At 34.7% G+C, this 20,402-nt stretch overlaps 3 protein-coding genes and 1 pseudogene across 4 annotated transcripts; 1 reads left to right on the top strand and 3 right to left on the bottom strand.

The window, feature by feature from the left end:
- The first annotated feature begins 4,419 nt into the window (after window positions 1-4,419).
- Window positions 4,420-6,801, top strand: LOC148919593 (patatin-like protein 2). Its single transcript, XM_089046639.1, has 7 exons — window positions 4,420-4,680; window positions 4,786-4,967; window positions 5,134-5,326; window positions 5,439-5,600; window positions 5,702-6,004; window positions 6,121-6,293; window positions 6,416-6,801. The coding sequence occupies exons 1-7, from the start codon at window positions 4,528-4,530 to the stop codon at window positions 6,495-6,497; spliced, it is 1,248 nt and encodes a 415-aa protein (XP_088902765.1). The 5' UTR covers window positions 4,420-4,527; the 3' UTR covers window positions 6,498-6,801.
- A 1,346-nt stretch (window positions 6,802-8,147) lies between these two features.
- Window positions 8,148-10,040, bottom strand: LOC103328161 (patatin-like protein 2). The gene is given in 7 exon segments (XM_008230554.3): window positions 8,148-8,324; window positions 8,485-8,744; window positions 8,747-8,786; window positions 8,912-9,073; window positions 9,212-9,401; window positions 9,502-9,683; window positions 9,811-10,040. Coding segments are annotated over 7 exon segments (1,146 nt in total). The 5' UTR covers window positions 9,946-10,040.
- Window positions 10,041-12,532: 2,492 nt separating this feature from the next.
- Window positions 12,533-14,949, bottom strand: LOC103328162 (patatin-like protein 2). Its single transcript, XM_089047540.1, has 7 exons — window positions 14,718-14,949; window positions 14,137-14,318; window positions 13,831-14,020; window positions 13,584-13,745; window positions 13,178-13,480; window positions 12,912-13,084; window positions 12,533-12,803 (listed from the first exon to the last, which is right to left on the bottom strand). The coding sequence occupies exons 1-7, from the start codon at window positions 14,850-14,852 to the stop codon at window positions 12,725-12,727; spliced, it is 1,224 nt and encodes a 407-aa protein (XP_088903666.1). The 5' UTR covers window positions 14,853-14,949; the 3' UTR covers window positions 12,533-12,724.
- A 2,463-nt stretch (window positions 14,950-17,412) lies between these two features.
- LOC103343401 (patatin-like protein 2) lies at window positions 17,413-20,158 on the bottom strand (annotated as a pseudogene). Its single transcript, XR_016124169.1, has 7 exons — window positions 19,927-20,158; window positions 19,617-19,798; window positions 18,963-19,141; window positions 18,718-18,879; window positions 18,184-18,489; window positions 17,875-18,047; window positions 17,413-17,774 (listed from the first exon to the last, which is right to left on the bottom strand). The product of XR_016124169.1 is annotated as a patatin-like protein 2 (transcript).
- Window positions 20,159-20,402: the final 244 nt, after the last annotated feature.

Raw genomic sequence — 20,402 nt, 5'->3', positions numbered from 1 at the left:
TTGTTCATATTGTAATTTAGTACCAACCAGCATGTTGGCTACTTTATTTTAATTTTATTATACTTTTCTCCTTTTCTTTTGCTACTTTCCCCACATCCAATTAACATAAATTTCCTTTTTCTGTTGTGTACCATTCTAAGCTTTTGTGTGTGTTTTGTTTCTTTGGTTTGGTTCCTTGCCACACTTACTTACAACAAAAAACCAAAAAAAGAAATAAAATACAAAAAAAAAAAAAATATTCAAAAGAAAAGAAAGTCAATCTTTTGACGGGTCCGTATGAAAAAGAGACAAATTCCATAAAGGCAAGGACAAATAAATAAATTAAAAAGTCTCTATTTGCTAACAATCGTAATCCAAGTTGACTATTAACTGGAAGAAAAAAAATTCATGGTTTCTGGGTCTGAGACTCAGACCACAAAAGAAAAATGACCAAATGGTCAATATGCATGCTCCCTCCAACTGCTCTCAATATCTACTTCACAAGAATTTTCAAACCCTTTCTTTCAAGATTGAATTTTATATATGTTGGCACCATCGTGTATTCTTGTTTTTATTAATGAAATTCATTTTTTCTTTGTAAAAAGGAAAAAAAGATTAAAAATATATTTTTTGGACCAGCAACTTCTGTTTTATTTTGAAGTTTTAATTTGGACTAAAATGGATAACCACGCGCATTATCATTTATGGCTATCTATTCCCAATAAGTAAAACCGAAAATAAATGAATTAATAATCATAGTGTTGAACTTATTACAACAATTTTTCCCTCAAATTAATTAACACCAAAATTCAATACTAAAAATAAAAAAAAAAACTTAATGGCAAAACAAAAGAGTCAGTAGTTGGGTTTTGGTTTTGGGGTATGTCCTTGGGGTGACCTTGCAAGGCGAAGCCACTTCTGTTAAGTTTAGGATTCTTAGAATTGGCTTTCCTTGCCAAATATACACTTTCATGTAATTTCTCTTAGTTCATCTTTAGATTAGGCATTGGGTATTTGCTACAAAGTTGAAGTACATTGAAGAGCTTATGTGTGAAACCCCGTATTTATAACATTGAAGAGCTTATGTGTGAAACCCCATATTTATAAAATTATATAGTTTGAAGATTTAATATTTTGCCATTTAATTTATATATTATATTTTATTAATTCTTGGAGGAGATAAGGGCTTAGCTTGTATTTTCTTAAATTGGAGCAATGCTTTGGAATCGAGGGAGGGGTTTCTTGGGGGCCTTTTGCAGAGATTGATTTAATTAAATTTCGTGAGCAATATATTATGCATGATATTATTATTTGATTGCTATTGATATTGGGTGTTTAAGTGTTGTTAATTATCATTATATTTTATTAATATTGACATGATCATATGTTATCGGTGATGATTGGAATTCTTGGATTGACAAAGAAATTATGGAAAAGAGGGTAATGGGAAGGTTCTTTTGTGTAGTTGAGTCTAACCATTGTAGGGACCAAGTCCAAGCGAGCCCGTGTGCACAATAGATTAAGAAATCGGAGGTATAATTGTCATTGGATGATTTGGGATTGGAGATCAATGGTGTGGATAAGATGACTAGCAAAAGAGGAATTATGAGATAACTGAGATGGGTGTTAGTTTATGTAATGGGGCATTCGGAATCATAATGGTAAAATGCATGGTATGGGACATGCAGATTTGCTTGTCCATTATATAGATTAATGGGTTGGGTAGAATTGAAGAGTATTCATGCATTATTATTATTATTATTATTATTATTATTATTATTATTATTATTATTATTATTATTATTATTAATGTGATATTTGGTTGTGTGATTGCATGTCACTTAATTTAGTTATATCAATCTATTGTGGTAAGGTCTCATGTCTCTACTGAGCTGTGATTGCTCACCCTTCAGCCTGTTTAATTTTTCAGATGAATTAGTAGGCAAGACGGCGACTAAATCGATTGAGGTTGAATTAGATGAGAGTGATAGAGCTTTGTTTATTAATTGTAAAGTTGTAAGATTTTTAGAGCTATTGTATAAGATAAATTTATTTTTAACTCATGTTTCGGCTTCTTTTTATTTTGTTTTAGTTTTTATTTTCTCACGCACTGGGCGTGGGTTTCTACCGACCCCCGGCTTTGGGGCGTGACATTATGAGGCTACAAAACCAAGGTAATTTGTGCATTCATTTATAATGAGCTTATGAGACAACTTGAAAATTGGAGATTTAGTCTAAACACAAATTATATTCGCAAGTGCACAAGGTCAATCGTAATATAGTTTGGCAAATACGAGGTCATTCCCACAAGGATGGAGTTCAACTTCCAATTAGTCTAACCTAATTTACTTCACAAAATACTTTAAACTATTTTAATTATATAAACAAGAAATTAAACACATAGCATACTCACGTAAACATGAAAGGGTTTGTGAAAGAATGATTTAATTACCAACGAAATTAAAAGACAAAACAAGTAGAAAGTCATGAAACACAGAATGAGAAATTCAAATTGATAGAAGCACTAGGACAATGAATTCAGCACTAGTAATCTGATCTAGCCTCTTATTCACCTACCTATTAACTAACCATTTGATGTTGTCGCTTGGTTTTCCTTTTTCATGAATTATATCTATGGTATTTATGCTAACTCCAATATTCCTACATGCAATTCGAATATGGTATTTAGCTCAAATATCAACACATAGAAACTTATTAAGATCAGTGAAAACCTTGAACAAGCATGTAAACCCTAGGAGTATGGTATTTACCCTAGACGAATTACAAATCCTAATCACAAGAAGCAAGCCTTAAATTAAGTATGGTATTCACTCTAATTTGCATCCAATTAACTCAATTAAAAGTCTAGATGGTGATCAAGCATCAGATAATCAACCAACTTATTAAGCATAGTGATTAAGAATCCAACATCAAACGGCAATCAATAGATAAGTAAAATAAGAAAACTAAATTATCATACTAGGGCTACATCATGCCCTAACAAAAGAAAATTAGTTACACACATGTATTATTAATAGCATTATATATAGTCGCAAAAGGAAGTTGGAGAAATAAAGTTTGCTGAAGACTTTTATTTTTCGATTGGGTTTATCTAACCGGATCCCATATTGTATCATTTACAGAGTTGAAAGAGTCGAACAAAGGAAAAAACTGAATTTTGGTATATTTAATGTCCGACCAAGCTATGCATAAACAATATTGCAGAAAATTCTCACATTCCGTAATGAGAAAAGTCTTATGAAATTTTGGTATACATGAGAGAAATTTCCTAACTTCTGGTAATTGCTTTTTTTCCCACTAGAACTGTCTTCTCGGTGTTTTTTTTCTTCTTCTTCTTGTTTCTTTAAAATTTCCCAAAAGTGCTCACCCACAAATACTGATTGTGAAAGGTCTTGACCCAGTCTCAAAGATTCACATATATATATTTAAATTATATCTCAACATAAAGAAAAAGAAGCATCTTCAATTCATTTGAAGGAACCTCTTCTCCTCATACTTATCAAAGCTAGCATGTAAATCAATTGCCAAAACACCTATATAATACCAGCTAGCTACAGCTATATAGTTGAATAATAATTAAGCTAAACCTTTGTATCACCCAGTATTATTTTATTAAACTCTTCTGGACCTTTTGACGATTCTCCATGGAAGTGGCGGAACTTAATTAATGTTAAATACCACTTTGCACCCCTAATCTGTTGCTAATTCTTATGTAAGGGTCGGCTTTAGAGTAATTAGGTCTGGAGCACTACCCCTATGTAATTTTGGGAATTATTTATATACTACCATATTTTCATGTGCTATATATATATATATTCTCTCATGAGGATGTCAGCGCGTTATTACTGTGTTGTGTCATTGTAAATAGGGAGGAAAACATAAAGGGGTAGTAGAAACTACACGGCATACGTCCGCACGGTAATAACGTCTAGACGTCCGCATATATAGGAGAATTTCTCTCTCTATATATAGTTTAAGATATTGGTCAAACGTCTAGACACATTTAAACTTTGATCACCATTATACTTATCATCAATCTTTTTAGATGTTTTGTTCATCAAGATATTCAACAACAAAATTTCCCCTTTTTTAATAATGGCTTCATAGAAATCCCTACAAATTTCAGGCCTAATTTTTCAACAATTGAGGTTGACCAATAAAAACAATACTGATCTAACCCATTGATTGTTAAAATATACAGCAGTACCCATATGTAACCCATTGTGTCCACATGACACGAATGCAGTGTTTAATTAGAAAAGTCTGACAGAAGTGGTCCAACTTAAAACTTGTTATAGCGACATGCATACAAATTTGGGGTCAAAGTTGGAAGGGGAAAAGATCTCTATATAAGGCATAGCTAGGTGCTCAAGTTTACTAAACTCAATTAATCCCATCATCATCAGCCTTCTTTTAGGGTTCAAGCCTTTATTCTCTCTGCAGTTTTATTCATTAGTTCATACTAAATAAGCACTCTTCCTTCCGAGTACCTCTCCTATACATTTCCTGTGTTGTGCAGCATTCTGTATGCCTTCTCTTTCATCTCAAATGGAGAGAGCAAGATCATTTCTTCAGTCTCCCACTTACGGGAACATCGTCACCGTTCTGAGCATTGATGGAGGTGGAATTAGAGGGATTATTCCCGGAACTATACTCAAATTCCTAGAATCCGAGCTTCAGGTAATTAAGCATATATATTAAAACCCATAATTTAACTTTAATTAATAATGTTTAAAATAATTGTCTTGCTAATTTATTTTCACTTGAACTTTGCCACATATGCAGAAGCTAGATGGTGAAGAAGCAAGGCTTGCAGATTACTTTGATGTGATTGCAGGGACTAGCACTGGTGGGCTTGTGACTGCCATGCTTACTACCCCAGATGAAAATAATCGACCCTTATTTGCTGCTAAAGACATTAACGATTTTTATCTCGAACATTGTCCTAAGATCTTCCCTCAAGACAGGTACCTAACAAGCTATTTAACATCAATCTTAACTTCAACTCAATGTCATTAATCTTGTGCATGTACATCAATTATTAGTATAATTAATCTTAGCTTGAACACCTTTTTCTTTTTTAATATTATACATATATAGTGGCTAACAATCACATATATTTTGCTTGTGCAGCAACTATACATTGATTGGTGAGGCCATGGACATGGTAAAAGCTGTGTCAGGACCAAAGTATGATGGGAAGTATTTACATAAGATAGTGAAGGAAATATTAGGAGACATACGATTAAGTGACACGTTAACAAACGTTATAATCCCAACTTTTGATATAAAGCGGCTACAACCAATGGTCTTCTCTAGCTATGAGGTTTGTTTTCATATCTTTAAATATATATATGTGTATGTGTGTATATATATGTTTGTTTTGTTAAATCTAATATAGTTACATGGTTGGTTTTCTGTTTCGATGGTGATTATAGGAGAAAAAGAACACTAGCATAAATGCTTTACTGTCGGACATATGCATTGGGACTTCAGCAGCCCCAACCTATCTTCCAGCGCACCATTTTGAAACCAAAACTTCCACTGGTGAATCAAGAGATTTCGATCTCATTGATGGTGGCGTTGCTGCTAACAACCCGGTATATATATAATTACATTATGACCTTGATCTATAATACACCATGCAATTTCAAAAGCTTATTTAACTCTCGTTCATTATATTGTTGTTTTTTCTTATCAGGCTTTGGTTGCTATAAGCGAAATGACAAAAGAAATCCACCAGGGAAATTCTGACTTCTTTGCTATAAGGTCAACTGAGTATGGTCGGTTCTTAGTGATATCGTTGGGTACTGGTTCAGCAAAATCTGAAGAGAAATATAATGCCGATGATGCAGCTAAATGGGGTCTTTTGGGATGGTTGACGAAAGGGGGTTCCACTCCATTGGTAGATGTATTTACTCAAGCAAGTAGTGACATGGTCGATTTCCACCTTGCTACTGTTTTTCAAGCTCTCGACTGTGAGAAAAATTACCTCCGAATTCAGGTATTTGGGATATATTTACTGCCATACTATGAATTAATCTATACCATAATCAATGATCCAAACTCACAGTAAAAATCGATAATTAACGGGTTGAAGTGAAAATATGTATGGTGCAGGATGATACATTGGAGAAAACAGTATCTTCAGTAGACATTGCTACGCAAGAAAACTTGAATAACCTTGTAAAAGTTGGAGAGGAATTGTTGAAGAAACCGGTTTCGAGGGTGAATTTGCAAACCGGTATCTATGAGCCTGCTCATCAGGAAACAAATGAAGAAGCTCTCGTAAGGTATATGTCTATTTGATTACTCACCAATCTAATATGATTTTTTAGCATGAACATAAATATGTTATATTGATTAAACATTACTAATCACAATTAATTTTCTTAATTAATCTGCACGTGTGTAGGGTGGCGCAAATTCTGTCCAGGGAAAGGAAGGTCCGTGAAATGAGATCACCAAAGGCTGTAGCAGACAGCAACTCCAACTGATGATCACATATTGCTAATCTCACGCTTATTATTCCCTCTAATTAGATTTTTTTAAAATTAAAATAAAGCACTAAATAAATAAATAACCATATGGTGAAATTAGTGCTAATAATGAATTCATTATTGTTCATATTGTAATTTAATTATTTTCTCCCAATAAATACCAACCAGCATGTTGGTTGTGATCAGCAGTATTTACTTGATTCTTTATTTGAGTTAGAAATCGAAGTATTTTAATTTTATTATACTTTTCTCCTTTTCTTTTGCTACTTTCCCCACATCCAATTAACATAAATTTCCTTTTGTGTGTTTTGTTTCTTTGGTTTGGTTCCTTGCCACACTGCTCACAAAAATATAAAGAATCCAAATAAAAGATATATATCACATATGTCAAGAAGAAAAGAAAGGGATCAATACATTCTTGACGCGATTTAGCAAATCCGTATGAGGCCCCTTTATGCATTCAGAAAAAATATTGACTAAATGAAAAATGGTTTTGATTAAAAATTAAAGTCTCTATTTGATCATTTAAAAAACCGATTTTCATATTTTGATTAAGTGGACTAGTACTTCCTTATTTACATTGTTGGTAATATAAAAATAAATTAAAGAAAGGACAAAGACATTTACTTAAATATTGAAAATGAAAATAAAGTAATCCAAGTTGACTATTAACTGGAAAACAATAAAAAAATTCATGGTTTCTGGATCTGAGATTCGGACCACAAAACAAAAATGACCACATGGTCAATATGCATGCTCCCTCAACTGCTCTCAATATCTACTTCACAAGAATTTTCAAACACTTTCTTTCAAGATTGAATTTTATTGGCAACTGGTCGGGGCATAAAATAAACCATAAAATGGGATGCTAATTGAGTATAACCTTGTTTTCATATCTATAATATATATATATATATATATAGCAATCGCCTTTTATATATAGAAGGAGTTTTAACGAGGCAACTTTATATATGTCGGCACCACTGTGTATTTTTGTTTGAGACATTTTGGAAAAAGCAAAAGGAGAGAGAAATTTTAAAAGAATCAAAAATGAAATTTATTTATTTTTAGATTTCATAATGAATTCAATACATTTGCATGTCTGATTTGAAAAAGCTTTGGCTTTTCCAAAAGTGAAAATTTTTTATGTGTAAAACCTGAAAAACCTTTTTGTTTTTATTAATGAAATTCATTGTTTTCTTTGTAAAAAGAAAAAAAGATTAAAAATATATTTTTTGGACCAGCAACTTTTGTTTTATTTTGAAGTTTTAATTTGGACTAAAATGGATAACGACGCGGATTATCATTTATGGCTATCTATTCCCAATAAGTAAAACAGAAAATAAATGAATTAATAATCATAGTGTTGATTATGATTATCATTTATTACAACAATTTTTCCCTCAAATTAATTAACACCAAAATTCAATACAAAATACAAAAAACAAAAAACTTAATGGCAAAACAAAAGAGTCAGTAGTTGAGTTTTGGTTTTGGAGTATGTCCATGGGGTGACCTTGCAAGGCGAAGCCACTTCTCTTCCGATAATAGTTTTGCAAACCTGCACAGTTAATTACAACTTTCTGTTATTACAGATTGCAAAAATTGAACACATAAATTTTGGAAATGAATATTTTGTTGGTTTTATTACCTTGTGAGAGCCTCTTCATTAGATTCATGTTTTGAAGGCTCCACCCTGCCAGTCTCCAAATTAACCCTGGAAACTGGTTTTTTCAACAGCCTTTCACCAACTATCAGAAGATCATCCAAATTCTGCTTATCGGCTATGTCCACAGAAGATACATGCCCGGTTAACGTGTCATCCTGCATTAATTTGGGTTAATAAGATAAATAATAATACGATTTGTAACACATTTACTAAGTACAGCTGATTCGGACTCATATAGTTTATTAAAGAGATAGTAGCCAGCAATGTGACCAGTAAATGTGGTCCGAACAATGAGTGATGAATTGGATTAATTACCTGAATTCGAAGGTAATTATTTTCTGAGCGGAGGGCTTGGAAAACAACAGAAAGGTGATAATCGACCATATCAGCACTTGATTGACTGAAAACATCAATTATTGGGGTTCCACCACCGCTGGTTAACCAATCTAACAAGCCCCATTTGGCTGCAGAAAGTGCATGGTATTTGAACTCAGCTTTTGCTGAGCCTGTTCCTAATGATATCACTAGAAACCTTGTATAGTCCATGGGCTTTATAGGGAAAAAATCTGAGCTCCCTTGATTATTGTCTTTGTCACTTCACCAATAGCAAGTAAAGTCTGAAATAAGAGCAAAAATATAATCAATTTACACTAACATAGAGTTATTTGAAAACCAACTAGCTAGTGGTCGAGTGGTATTTTTCTTCTATAAACTTCGTTAGAAGATGTGCGAAAATATGTACCGGATTATTTGCAGCCACACCACCATCGATGAGGTTAAATTCTCTTACATTCCCTTCTGGGTCCATGGTTTCAAAATAATGGGCTGGGAGATAAGTAGGCGCTGCTGAGGTTGCAATGCATATGTCTGAGAGTTTAGCATCGAAGCCTGGCTTATGTTTCACCTAACCACCCAAGAAAAGCACATAATTTAAACAGAGTAATTATCAAATAACAAACAGTAAAAGTAACATTAAACTGGTGATCAAAAAAATTAAGTCAAGAAGTGATATGATGGGTTAAATTCAAAGTAAGGGGACAACCTCATAGCTGGAAAAGATTGTTGGTTGGAGCTGCTTTATGTCAAATGTTGGAATGACAACGTTAGTTAATGTCTGGTGCAGTTTTTTGTCACCAAGTTTCTGCCCAACCAAGTCATGCAAATACTTCCCATCGTATTTTGGTCCTGCTAGAGCTTTGATAATCTTTGTAGCATAAGGAAATATTGGACAGCTGTTGTTTAAAAAATTAGTGCTTATGTTAGAATCTATTTTAACAAAAACATGTTCTGTAATATTTAACAACAATTTGGCATTTAACATGTAAACATTACTGTTTCTGGGGGAAGATTTTGGGGCAGTGAGTAAGGTAGAAGTCCTTAATATCTTTGGCAGCAAACACAGGGCGGTTGTTCTCATCTGGGGTTGCAAGCATGGCAGTTACAAGGCCACCAGTGCTTGTTCCTGCAATCACATCGAAATAGTCGGCGATTCTTGCATCTTCACCATCCAGTTTCTGCAACATGATCAAACATTTTGAGTACTTATATGACTTAGAAACAATGTTATTTGACATGGAATTATCGATCAAAGACATTATATGTGAATGCGTATGCAGAGGACATAAGGATTGAATAGTCTACCTGAAGCTCAGCTTCAAGGTAACCAAGGATGGTTCCAGGGATAAGCCCTCTTATTCCACCCCCATCGATGCTTAAAACGGTGATGAGGTTTCCATAGGTTGGGGCCTGCAAAGGTATACTCTTGCTTCTGTTCATGAGACTTGAGTTGCTGCTATATAAAAGAGAGAGAGAGAGAGAGAGAGAGAGAGTCTGAATTCTAGAAGAGGGTTTAGATAAATATATAGCTAGAGTTCTTTGGTAATTTTCCCTTTGACAGAAGTACTACAGGGGTATTTATAGCCAAGTCATTGGATTATGCATACATGTACCCAAAAAGTGTTAAGAAAAGTACAATGTCAATGGGTATGAATGTGATTCAAATTTTTTAATCCTTTGTAGTTTATTGGATATAGTTCAAGTTGGACATGTAGACTGAGAATGGAAATGTTCATTTCTAGTCAAACATTAGCACCTTTCTACAGGAAAATGGTTAATTATGGTTCCTCTAATTGTAGAATTGTAGGTGAGACTCCATGAGACTTGTAGGTGACAATGTGAAGCCATCTTGGAGGCTAATTAACATGATGCTGGTTAGGCCAATCCCCACTGAGGACGGCCATGAATTTCCTACCCTTAAAGCACCTCTATCAAGCATGCAGCCAAAACTTTAGCTTATTATAAATTTCAAGTTCTTCTCTGCGGCTACATACAATGAAGGGACATTATGATATTTAAGATTCCTTGTCAAAGGATTAAATCTTTACATGTTATGAGCTGATTCGTATAAGGCGGCGATGAACATTAGCAGTAAGATTAGAAGGGCAATCAGGAGGCCACAAGTTGCCAGTGTGATGGAAAATGGTCTTCCATTCAATTTTGCCTGCATTTGACTTCAATAGGATGATAAAGGGATGCTGAAAAATTTAATCAAGTTCTATTGTCATATGTTGTTCGTGGACTTCAATTTAGGGGGGTAACATGTTGTCTTATTAGCAATCGTACACTTCAACAACACAGTCATCAATCATTGTACAATAAAATGCTACTGTCAATAAGGAAGAGGAAAACCTTTTGGTTTCTGTTTTACCATGTGGTACAAAGCTTAGTAAACGCTTCCCTTTGAATATAAATTGAATTTCTGTATAATTTACTGTCATTCATCTGTTCCCACTTTCCCCCATACAATACCTAAAGTTAGCTGCAAGTGAAAAGTGACTTATCCATTCTTTTTCTTAAATTTGCCGAAATCCTGATTCCAGATAATCCATTATTATTTGTTTAAATGGTAGTGGAAACCTTCCTAAAATTTATTACTTTAATTTAAGTCCTCAATTCCAAATAACATGTTCATTGTGGTAGAATTTTCAATGTTTTGTAAAGCATACGTGCACAAATACATACATCTAGTGTGTATATATTTGTATACTCACCTTACTGAGTTGGATTTTATAAAAGATTGAGGAGCAGATGATCACTATGACTATTTCTTCGGGGAGATTTAGAGGATGCAAAAATCACAAGATTACAGTCTGTTCATCAAACCAATGAGTCTGCAAAATTTCTCCAGCATTTAATCTTGTAGTTTTCTGTTGTCTTTTAGCAAGTATATATATATATATATATATATATATATATACACTTTTTAGCATTATATTCCCTAAGTTGCTTGTTGTTATCTACTCTCCAGCCTATAATGAAGCAAAAAAGTGTAACAAGATGAAACTATGACATATCAGTGAAACTGCAAGAGGGTTTTCCCATTCAATGAAGAAAAACTGATAAAAGGCTCCTCTTGATGTAAAGAGTAGCTGCAATAAAATGTATCAATTGATAAGACTGATGCCTCTCTTAAAACTAACTGATGTAACAAACTTTTAAGAACATTTAATTAGTTTAGAGGCTGAGCTTGAGGATAAGCTTCAACTAGTACTCTGCTCCTCATGATACTGCTGTTTCTGTAATACTCTTTAATTAGTACTGGTGGTGATATCATATTTAGACCCAAAAAAAAAAACAAGGAGAACGCACCAGACGACGCATGAAATTATAGAATTCAGTCCATGCATTTATGTAGATCTAATTCAGTGAAAGCCATCCCTAGTCCATGTTCAATGTTTGACGATTACAATTCTGTGCACCGTTCTGTCTTTAAGTGATGATGAAGCAATGAATTGGTACGTTTGATACTAATACTTAAATCTTCAACCTTTTGGCTGTGCTCAAGGAGATAATTATTACAGTTAAAACCAGTTCAAAGCCCGGTACCGCCCATGTGAAATTGTATTTGTTTAAGTTTATCAATGATTTCTATATGCCCTAGAGGCCAAGATAGATGGTGGCCTTCATTTTCACAAACTTGACCTGCACCCTTTTTGTCCGTGGACTTGTTGGTAAGAGTCACATTCCAACTTGACTAATACAAAATTACGCTTAACCTCTGGGCTTAACTTTTCCAATAATAGTGATATGCGTCTACTTTCTGCATGCTAATAATGCAAGCAACAAAATGCCAAACACGAAAATTCAGCTCTTAAAGCTAACATCACTATCTCTAATCCAAAGAGTTGGTGATATGTGCATAGCCATTTTATCGAAAGAGCTCAAAAGGTCACAACACGTGCATAGTTTTCTTTTCTGCAAAAAAGGTTAAATTTAATTTGTTTATTATACTAAATACAGTTTATAATAATAATTTAATCATAAACAGAGTTGCTGATAATATATAAAAATTTGGCCACGTGCATAGTTCTTGCTTGCAAATTGCAATTCTTAAATTTCATTGATAGAGAAGAATGAATACATCTGTTACATTGTTATCCCACCCCTCCTGGGTTTTATTCAGATACCTCAAAAATTACAATTTCAATTTACTACTTGAACAATAATAAATGAAAGAATTCATCATGAGCTGTGAACATAATATGTGTATGATCGATCAGTTGGGTTTTGGAGTGTGTCCGTGGGGCGACCTTGCGAGACGAAGCCACTTCTCTTCGGAGAGTAGTTTTGCAAACCTGCAAGTAAGTTACAGATTTTAATATTTGGATGAATTACTAGAGAAAAATACTAGCACATAGATTATGGAATAATATTAATATTGGCAGTTAATATATGATGCATACCTTGTAAGAGCCTCTTCATTAGTTTCATGATTACAAGCCTCAAATTTGCCTGTCTCCAAGTTAACCCTGGAAACTGGCTGTTTCAATAGGCCTTCACCAACTTGCACAAGACTGTCCAAATTCTTCTCTGTTGCTACATCCACGGAAGCTACATCCCCTTGTAGCTTGTCATCCTGCGGTGTTTTTTTTATAAATGTGCCTATGTTAATATATTTGTTGTTGCATGTTATTAATCAAATTGAGAGAATTGATTAAAATAAGTATACCTGAATTCGAAGGTAGTTTTTCTCGGAGTGAAGGGCTTGGAAAACCACAGAAAGGTTAAGATCAACCATATCTGCGCTACTGTAGCTGAAAACATTAATGATTGGGGTGGAACCACCGCTGGTTAACCAATTCAACATGCCCCATTTAGCTGCATCATGTGCATTGTACTTCACCTCATCTTTTGGTGAGCCAGTTCCTAATGATATCACCAGAAATCGGCCATAGTCCATAGGTTTTATAGGGAAGAAGTCGGAGCTCCCCTTGATTATTGCCTTTGTCACTTCACCAATAGCAAGCAAAGTCTGAAACAAGGACACATCTTGAAGTCATTTTTCTGAACCGGATTTTTTTTAATAAATAATTTAATATTTAATATTCAATATTCGGTTGTTTTATATTATGTACCGGATTATTTGCAGCCACTCCACCATCGATAAGGTTAAATTCTTTAACGTTTCCTTCACCGTCCTTGGTTTTGAAATAATGAGCTGGAAGATAAGTTGGTGCTGCTGAGGTTCCAATGCATATGTCGGAGAGTAAGGCATCAAAGCATGGCTTATGGTTCACCTGAAAAACCACATATTATGATAAGTCAATGTTTGCTGGAAAAGATGAACTTGAGGAAGAAAGAAGTGAATAGCAGAAGGTGAACCTCAAAGCTGGAAAAGATTGTTGGCTGGAGATTCCTTATGTCAAATGTAGGAATCACAACGTTAGTCAATGTTTGGTGCAGTTTTTTGTCACCCAGTTTTTGCCTCACCAGGCTATGTAGATACTTCCCGTTGTATTTTGGTCCTGCTAGAGCTTTGATAATCTTTGTAACATAGGGAAACAACGGACACCTGTTGTTTAAAACATTAAGCTTGTATTTAGTTTACTCTATATATATATATATAGATAGAAAGTATTTATATCAAAAAATGTAGCAATCTGCAAATTAAAGTTATGTAAACATTACGTGTTCTGGGGGAAGATTTTAGGGCACTCATTAAGGTAGAATTCCTTAATATCATTGGCAGCGAACAGAGGACGGTTGTTCTCATCCGGGGCTGTGAGCATGGCAGTCACAAGACCACCTGTACTTGTTCCTGCAATCACATCAAAATAATCTGCCAGTCTTGCATCCTCACCATCCAGCTTCTGCAACATGATCAATAACATTAGTATCCTTTAGCAATAGTGTAGCTGTGGTAAAAAGTTAGAGAGTATTATAAGACAGATGTTGGACATGTGAATATCTTATACATGTATATGTGCATGCATGCACATGCCAAGGAGAAGAAGATAAATATTTATGCATACGAGCTTTTAAAGCTTAGAGCATCCAACCCAAAATTAGTAACGATCGATAGAGAAGTCTTGCATTTTATGTAGTGTGATGCAAGACTTGGAATAAACAACATGAGGTTATGTATCCCCAAAAACAATAGCAGTGCCGGATGCATACATCGCAAATGAATCTATACATTGTGAAAAACAAGTCATAAACCATGTATACTCCCACACAAAGATAACCTAATAGTAAAATTCTTATTCTACCTGAAGCTCAGATTCTAGGAAAGCAAGGATAGTTCCTGGGATAAGCCCTCTTATTCCACCCCCATCAATGCTTAGAACAGTGATTAGGTTTCCATAAGTTGGGGGCTGCAGGGGTATACTTTTGGTTCTTTCCATGAGAGACTTGAGAGTTTGAGTTGCTGCTATATAGAGATAGAGAGAGCTAGAAGGAAAGAGAGTCTGAAGTTAATTATTAGAAGAAGGATTTATAGCTTGCGAGATTTCTTTGTGAATTCTCCTTGAGAGAAGTAGAGGTATTTATAGATTCCATTGCACACACATTTTCCAGGATTCAACCAAGTCAATGGATTATGCCCCCCAAAAAAGTGATTGAATAAAGCACAATGTCAAAGGATGAATGTGATTCAAAGTTTTGACCGGTTGATATTTTTCGTGGATATGGCTCAAGTTGGAGGCATGTTTTCTAAGCAAGGAAATGACATATAATTATTAAAAGAGATATTTAGTCATATACTCATCATTTAATTTCTGTAAACAAACCCAAAAAATAACAACTGACTCTATTGAATTTAATTTTAATTATTAAATTACTTTGATGTCCTATTGAGTGTTTTAGGTTTTTTAATGAGGTTTTGGAGTTGGGCTTGTTTAATAAATCGATGGTTGTTTTGTAATTTATAAGAAGTTAAAAGCCTCATAGTTATGTTGTAAATGGGTTTCGGTTGTGTTTCTAAAGTCCATTTCACATAGGTTCATAGGTTTTTTTTTTAATAATTTGGCCCCTATATTGGTATAATGATGAATCTCCCTTATTAAAATGATCATGTACAGTCCAACAATGCCCTGCTTCTACAGCAAACATGTTCATTGCTCCCCAAGCTATATGCCATGGACAAGTCAAATATGTGAGAGTTCTAGAATTGTAGGTGAGATCTCATGAGACTTGTAGGTGAAAATGATTAGGTGAAACAATTGAGGTTAGCAAATGCACAGGAAACAGCTTGTTAGGTCAAATCCTGAATTGCTCATGAATTGCCTAACCTCTAAATAACCTCTACCAAGCAACTAGTCCTGCTTTTGATTATAATTCATTAATATCAGTTTCTTTTGTGTGGACGACATACTAGGAAGGCACCAAAAGATCTTGGTGCTGCATATTCAAGGATTAGCAGAAAATTAAATTACATAACACGTTGCAAACGCTTTGATTCGTAAAAGGCGGCAATGATCAACGATAGGATAGCAAGCCAAGAAGGTCAATTAGGATAAGTACTTGCACAAAATCATAAATTGAATGGTCTACCGTTCAATTAAACTATGTCTGCACATAGCTTCAACATGCATGATGATAAGAGATGTATGGTACACTACATCAAGCAAATGCTCATAATTTAATCATATAATTTTATGGCCGCCGTAGTTTTTCCTGTACCTTGATTAGGGTGGACATTATGTTTTAGTACCTATCTTACACTCAACCACACAATAATAATTGTAGACAACATCAGGACATCATCTCCAATTACACAGTACTCTGTTAATAGCGAAAAGAAAAACATTTTGCTTCATTTTCTGAATTTTTCACTGCATAAACAGATTTTTCCCTATATATAAATTGGGATTTTTGTATGTTTTCATTTCTTCTCACCTCCCTTTACTTATAATTTTGATTGAGCATGGTTTTTGCAAGCAAACTAACTCAGAGAGCTGAGGTAACCATCATGACAGCAGGACGTCAGCATTGAAGAACAGACTCTCTACAGAAGCCTATGCTTCCAGAGGTTAGCTGAAGCTAATCCTCCAGCTCAGCTCCTAATCTCAATTAAGAATTAACTCCATTTGTAATCTTATCCAGACGTGATGTAATCCTTCTTCTGCTCCTGATCAATTGTATTGAAAGACTCTTACCTACGTAATGAAGAATTCTTTCCTGCATTAAGTCTCATTCAAGTTTTTGTACTTTTCATCGGATTTTCCCCATATGGAAACAGCTCAAATCTTAATTACATTCCCTGAGGTGACCTGAAGATATAAGAATGATATGCCTGTAATTTGAAGATCAATCTACACTGAAAGTGAATTTTCCATTGTCTTTCTTAGAGCTTATATACACCAGTTAGTTTGATGTCCAGACATTCACCATGCATCATGACTGAGTTGAGAGAAAAGAACTCAGAAATGCAAAATTTTCATAAGAATCTGCAACAGACTTTTTATTCTCCAGCTTGATGTCATGCTTAGGAAACTTGTGTACCGCACAGCTGTAATCGAAGGATCGAAGTCAGAAGTCAATTCTGCAGACTGCATTATAAGCATTTCCAGGCCAATATGCTAAATGTTCGACAATTAGTTTTACTGATTAAAAAACCTTATTCTTTTTCCTTTTTGTTCAAGTGATAGCAGCCCCTGCTGAGGCTCTTGATCACATCACAAGTTGGTGACATATTCCATTGCGTTCATGCGATGCTAAAAATCAAAACTTCAACTTTTAGCTATTACATTCTTCTGATTTTGAGAAATAAAATACTACTAAAAAATAGTATTGATTGAAGTTAACTCTTGCTTAAATAGCAGCCATAGAAGAAAATCATTAAAGGACCAGTCTTCATTAACTTGAACTGCAAGTTGTATTCAAAAGTAGAATTTCCAACAAGGTCCGTACAACCCACGAAAGTAGAAAATGTTAAACATGCAGGAGATTGACTATATAAAACGCTTATCAACAGAATTGTAAAATTTATTTAATTACTTTTATTCTAGTCAAATATGAGAAAACGAAGTTTCAACCACCCAGGAAAGTTACTAATTATATATAACATACAGAATCCAAAACCTTTACCCTATGAAAGTTCCCCTGGCATACAAAATGATTAATACTTTTAGAGGGATGACTTCAAATTTGGACAATTTTCTATCTGGATACAACCTACAAGTCTCAAGCAGACTTTATTGCTTCAACAAAGGAAAATAAAAAAACACTGAAAATCTCAAACTGCATCACAAATATTTGCCACGGGGTTCTAAGATGATGAGGCTTGCTCACGAAGGTGCTTCTCTTGAGAGAGCAGCTTTGCAAACCTGCATACGGGTTAAAGAAAAACTGTTCTGTGTTATTATGTGACAGAAGCCATAAGAAGGGTTTAATTGACAAGCTAAGCTAGAATATATAATTTCACACCTTGTAAGAGCCTGTTCATTGGTCTCATGTTTTGACGGTTCAAAATTACCCGTCTCTAAATTCACCTTTGACACCGGTTTCTTTAGCAACTCTTCTCCAATCTTTGCAAGATTTTCCAGATTCTCCTTCGTGGAATTATCAACAGAGGACACTTTCCCTTTCAATGTATCATCCTGCAATTTTAACCAAGACTAAATGTACTTAGTTTTCAGCAATTTCATTTTCCAGCTAGACTACATAACAACATACATGTAATAAAATTAAGGCACCAAATGGTTATGAGACCGATCGAGCAATGTTGACGAATACCTGAATTCGAAGATAATTTTTTTCGGATTCCAGGCTTTTGAAAACCACAGACATATGAAAGTCTACTAAATCTGCACTTGCTTGAGTGAAGGCATCAACTAATGGGGTAGAATGATCACTTACTAACCAACCAAACACTCCCCATCTGGATGCTTCATTTGCAGTGTACTTCTCTTCAACTTTAGGAGAACCTGTTCCCAGTGATAGTACCAGTAGTCTACCATAATGATCAGCTGCTTTTATAGAATTGAAATCTGGGCTTTTCCTGTGAATCTCTTTTGTCACTTCTCCAATAGCAATTAAAGTCTAGGTGTTGACCACAATAATTGAACACAGCATTACTATAGTTGTAGGACCAAAAAAATAAACACCCATAAAGGAAAAAGATTGTTTAGTATAGGGTATCAATATGCTACACTATCCATGTTGTGCCGATATTTTGTTGATACTAAATCAATATTCGATAATGTATCAGATAGTGTAGATTATGATACCCGTTACCAAACCCAACACGATCATCAAATTTATATTCACCGGATTGTTAGCAGCTACACCACCATCAACAAGATTGAATTTTTCCACCTTTCCTGCAGAGTCTTTGGTTTCAAAATAGTGGGCAGGAAAATAAGTTGGGGCAGCGGAAGTTCCAATACCTATATCTGACAGTAAGGCATTGAGGTGTGGCTTGCTCTTCACCTAAAACCAAGTATTAATTAAGTACAATATATATTGCCCTTAATTTTGAGAAATTTCAGACATAAAAAATTTGGTTGATCAACCTCAAAGCTGGAGAAGATGGTGGGCTGGAGTCGCTTGATGTCAAAAGTTGGGATTACAACGTTGGTCAATGTTTGTTGACAATCTTGTGTTTCCCAGTTTTTGCTTAAGGAGATTATGGAGATACTTGCCATCGTACCTTGGTCCAAGCACTGCTTTGATCATTTTGGCAAGTGGCCAACTGTTGCTTATGCAGAACATAGGAGTGTGTAAGACAATAATCAACTCTATTAGGATATAAATGATAGTAAATTAACACATTTTTCTGAATGCCGATGCTATATTTGTGATACTCCAAGCATCACATTCGTCATTAGTGTCTGCATAATATGTGATTTAAAGATCCAATTATCAATTGTTCGTTAATTTGTTAACTAGTTGCTTGGGCTCATGTTGTTACATATGATAATACAACCCAGTACTCCATTTGTTCTATACATACAGGCTTGGGCTTTTTGGGATAGTGTTCATGAGCTGAACATGGTATTGGGGCTATGGATATCAAGATTTGAATTCGAGTACAAGAGGGTAAGTACAATCAGCTGGCATAACCCATATCATGTGTCGACCAGAAGCTTAATTATATTATGATTAAAGTGTGTGATTATAAACGACAAAGAACCGAAAAAAGATTTGTTAAGTCTATTATATGTTACCTCACTTGAGGAAAAATTTTAGGGCCGTTATCAAAATAGAAGGACTTGATATCTTTGGCAGCATACATAGGGCGATTGTTGTCATTGGCTGCAGTTAGCATGATGGTCAACAGACCACCTGTGCTTGTCCCTGCAACTACATCGAAGTAATCTGCAACTCTTGCTTCCTCACCATCTAGCTTCTGCACGCATCGACACCATGAAAACGAAAATTGCATCTTAAATTCTCAAGTAAAAATTGATCTCTAATTAATTACTGTAATTTTAACATTATAAATATATAAGCATGAGTGTACGAGAATTGTATAACCTGTAACTCGGACTCTAAGAAGGCAACTATAATTCCTGGAATAATTCCTCTAATTCCACCTCCATCAATGCTGAGAACTGTAATGAACTTTCCATGAGTAGGAGCTTTTAGGGTTCCTAACTTTGTTCTTTCCACCTCCATTGGTTTTTAATGCGCAAGACCTATGGAAATATATTAAATAATTGTTAATTGTTGAGACATTCTATCTGTATATATGTTACTCCCTGGAAAAGAGGAACCAACAATCTGGATTAGTCCCTCTGGATTAGTGGGACTAATCATTCTAAATGTGACCTATATGAATAGTGGGTTCTAGCTTGGACATGAAATGTGAACAAATGATGCGTGCACAATTGGAAATATTGCGCCATTGAAGATAACAACTCTTGAGTGCCATTTCCTCAAGTGGTGAGTGCTCTTAGTTTGGCAGAGAAAAGATGGCAACTTTTGGCACCACCCCATGCAAGAATTGTAGG

This window comes from Prunus mume, linkage group LG2 (genome assembly GCF_029339155.1).
Source record: "Prunus mume cultivar Tortuosa linkage group LG2, ASM2933915v1, whole genome shotgun sequence".
NCBI lineage: Eukaryota > Viridiplantae > Streptophyta > Magnoliopsida > Rosales > Rosaceae > Prunus > Prunus mume.
Note: the sequence above shows the minus strand (reverse complement) of the source record. Positions and strands in the feature narration are given on the sequence as shown.